General features: G+C 37.9%; 1 protein-coding gene across 1 annotated transcript; it reads left to right on the forward strand.

Annotated features, from left to right (window-relative positions):
* The first annotated feature begins 209 nt into the window (after positions 1–209).
* On the forward strand, positions 210–1923 carry LOC106433289 (nascent polypeptide-associated complex subunit alpha-like protein 5). Its single transcript, XM_048768081.1, has 6 exons — positions 210–263; positions 381–465; positions 583–677; positions 1235–1336; positions 1433–1574; positions 1634–1923. Exons 1-6 carry the CDS (start codon positions 210–212, stop codon positions 1921–1923), a joined length of 768 nt encoding a protein of 255 aa, XP_048624038.1.
* Positions 1924–3147: the final 1224 nt, after the last annotated feature.

A 3147-nucleotide genomic window follows, 5' to 3' on the forward strand; every position in this document is an offset into this window, starting at 1 on the left:
AATGACACGTTTTTCTGATGGAGAAACTTCTCCCCGAGATAAGCCAAAAGGATAAACCCACCAAGAGATTTTTAGATAGAGAACATGAGTAGCTGGGTCTTGGCGTTTACGGGTCGATTATGTGCTGCAATTTAGTTAATAAAGAATCACGAGTGTTGAGAAGATTGTACATAAGTTGATAGATTCAGTGAGTGAGCTTGTGGAAAATTATGAAAGTTGGAACTGTGAGGAGAGGTTTCAGAGATGCGGAAAGCATTGGAATGGTACGGTAGAATGTAATACAAAATTATTAAAGGTTTTTTTTGGAGACTGTATGGTATCAAAGGCAAGAAAATGTAGAGTAAGGTAGTGTTGTGGAGAATCAACTTGATTCTTGACAGAGAAGTGGACAAGCGCATGACAAAAAGCTCCCAAAGAACGAGTTTGATTGGATGAACCAACATGGTGAGATGAGGCTTAGTGGTTGTATAATCTGACATTCTGCAGATATCTACTCACTTTCTTTTTCTTTTTGAGACCATCAATAGAGAATATGTTTGTGTCCAAGAGTGCGTAAAGGTGATGAAGTTAAGTATTTTGCAGATGGGGTTTTAAAATGGATCTCTAGGGGTGAACAATTCTCCACGGATGCTGCTGAAGATTCGGTGGGCAAACCAAAAGTTCGTGAAGATGAAGAGGTGAAAAATGCGGGTGGTGAGATTATTAAGGATATTTTAAAGAAGATTTAGAAAGATGGAAGTTACTTGGTGTGGTTTAAAGAAGATTATCAAAGAGTACGGATCAGTAATGGAGAAGAACTTGAAGAAGTCAGAACCGAAGATGAGTGATTGGATCTTACATAGTTGAGATATGGAAGTCTTTGTTTCAAATAGAGGTTTTACAAGAGAAGCAGAGGTTTTACCTACTTTGTCATGGGTAAAACTTATCTGCACTGTCACCATTTATCCAACCTTGGATTGGATGTTTGAGGAACCAAACAATTCCAACCTCGTAGAAAACCTTAGAGAGGTTTGGCATATGTAGTCGTAGCAGAGATATATATGTTTGGTTAATCTGTCGAATCCATTCTCTTGTTTTCAAATCACCTCGTAATTGTAGAAAACATTAACCTGAGACATGTGTTTGATAGATTGACTTGGTAATATAGAATGAAACAGTAAGTGGGTATCAGTTCTTATAAGCAGCTATGATCTGTTAACCAGGACATGATGGAGAGGCAAGTGTTTGATCAAAACAAAGCAGAAGTGAGAAAAAGAGTCATAAAGCAATGCTGAAGCTTGGGATGAAACATGTCCCTGGTGTTAGCCGTGTCACTATCAAAAAAGCAAAAAAGTTTGTTGTCTTCTGAAAATCAATCTTTTTTGTTGTGTTTAATCATGACTGGTTTCTTTTTTTCCAAATTTTAATGATAGAATGTGGTTTGCAAATGCAGATCTTGTTTGTGATATCGAAGCCTGATGTGTTCAAGCGTCCAGAATCAGATACATATGTGATCTTTGGTGAAGCAAAGATAGAGGATTTGAGCTCGCAGCTTCAGACACAGGTAGCAAAGCAATACGAGGCGCATCAAAGCAGTTCAAGGCTCATGATCTCAGCAGCATGATTTCAAAGGAAGAAACATTAATCGGTGCAGCTGCAGCTGCTGCTCAGGATGATGAAGAGGTTGACGAGGAAGGTGTGGAGCCAAAGGACATTGAGCTTGTGATGACTCAAGCGGGTAGGCCGCTAATGGAGATATTGTCACTGCTATATCATGGAGTTTACCACCTAAATCTGAAACCTTTTTCTACTTTTGTTTTCCCTTTTAACGGAATTTGCATGTTGTATCATTATACATCACAAGTTTGGACTCATTTTTCACTGCTCTGTCTCCAGCTTGCTACCATAAGACTCTCGTCTTCTAGCACGTATGCAAGAATTTAAGTGAGTTTTCCAAATGATTAATATATGAAAACCCAAGCACATGAAACACCATGTTCCTCGATGTGGTCTTAACACAACCAACCATTCAATATCACCGTTTTGGGCATTCGAACTGGCATAAGATGGAGACTGTATATTACCAGACTAAATATGAAACCCGAGATACATAAAAAAGCAAGCAAGATATTTGCCTCTTCCCATCTTCTCCCCTAGGTTCTTGTTGAACAGAGCAAGATGTGGTAAGGACAACACAGGGGTCACAGCTGATAAACCTTGTCCTAAGTATTGTGATATGCTTTTTAATTGTTGTTTTTGGGCTATAGCAGATTGAACTATGGTTTGAGACAGGCATCGGCAAAAATAAACTTTCTATAATATTTTGCATTGAAAGGAACAGTATTATTTCTATACAAACGGGAGAATCATATAATATGAAACTTGTAAAGAATAGATTTTCTAACTGTTCTACCAGAGAAAAACAGAGTTTTGTTCTAAAGTAGAAAAAAAATCTAACAGAGTGTGGTTCTTCCTTCAAGTTAGTTCACTTCTCTTGTTCAAGAATCTGCAACGTAAGAGTGGTGGAGGACCATCAAAACTTTGAAATTGTGTTCAGTAAAGCCTCTTTATTCACAATCTTAGTTGTCACTTGTGCTCCAATTGAATCCTGCAAGTAGAATAGAGGTGAACACTCAAGAACCTGACTTTGTAGAACTTAGAGAAGAGAGGTATTATCCTACCAATGTGATGAATTGGAGACTAGGACACTGATTTGCCATCTTTAAAACTGGAACGTCCGAGATGGACATCCGAGACTTGAAAATGCAACAGTTTCATTCTTGAAACGTTGGTAAAGAGAATAGATTTCCCAACATCGAGAAATAATCTCCTTGAGATGACAAGTTCTCTACAGAAACTTACATCTGAGAACAAGTTTTTGCTCTCGACGATAAGCACATGAGCTTTAAGTTGAGGAGGTTTCTAAATCAGTGAAAATCAACCCGAATTGGACCAGGTTACTTTGATGAAGCTGAGATTTGGGGTATCTATATCAATAGTTTGCTCATTCACTGCATCTGAAAAAAGTGCTTGCAAAAATACAACTTTATACTCTTAATGCTCTTTTATACTATGAAACATGTGATAGCAGGCATCCCTCTGCTTTGGACAGCTTTATCACAAGATCTAGAAGATTATGACAGGATTTAAAGATAATCTCAAATGCCT

The sequence above is a fragment of the Brassica napus genome, chromosome C9, assembly GCF_020379485.1.
Source record: "Brassica napus cultivar Da-Ae chromosome C9, Da-Ae, whole genome shotgun sequence".
Taxonomy (NCBI): domain Eukaryota; kingdom Viridiplantae; phylum Streptophyta; class Magnoliopsida; order Brassicales; family Brassicaceae; genus Brassica; species Brassica napus.

Coding starts and splice junctions, on each gene's coding strand:
- LOC106433289 (XM_048768081.1), top strand. CDS start 210: ATGAAAGTTGGAACTGTGAGGAGAGGTTTCAGAGATGCGGAAAGCATT. Junction 264..380: donor ATGCGGAAAGCATTGGAATG/GTACGGTAGAAT, acceptor GATTCTTGACAG/AGAAGTGGACAAGCGCATGA. Junction 1,337..1,432: donor TCAAAAAAGCAAAAAAGTTT/GTTGTCTTCTGA, acceptor TTGCAAATGCAG/ATCTTGTTTGTGATATCGAA.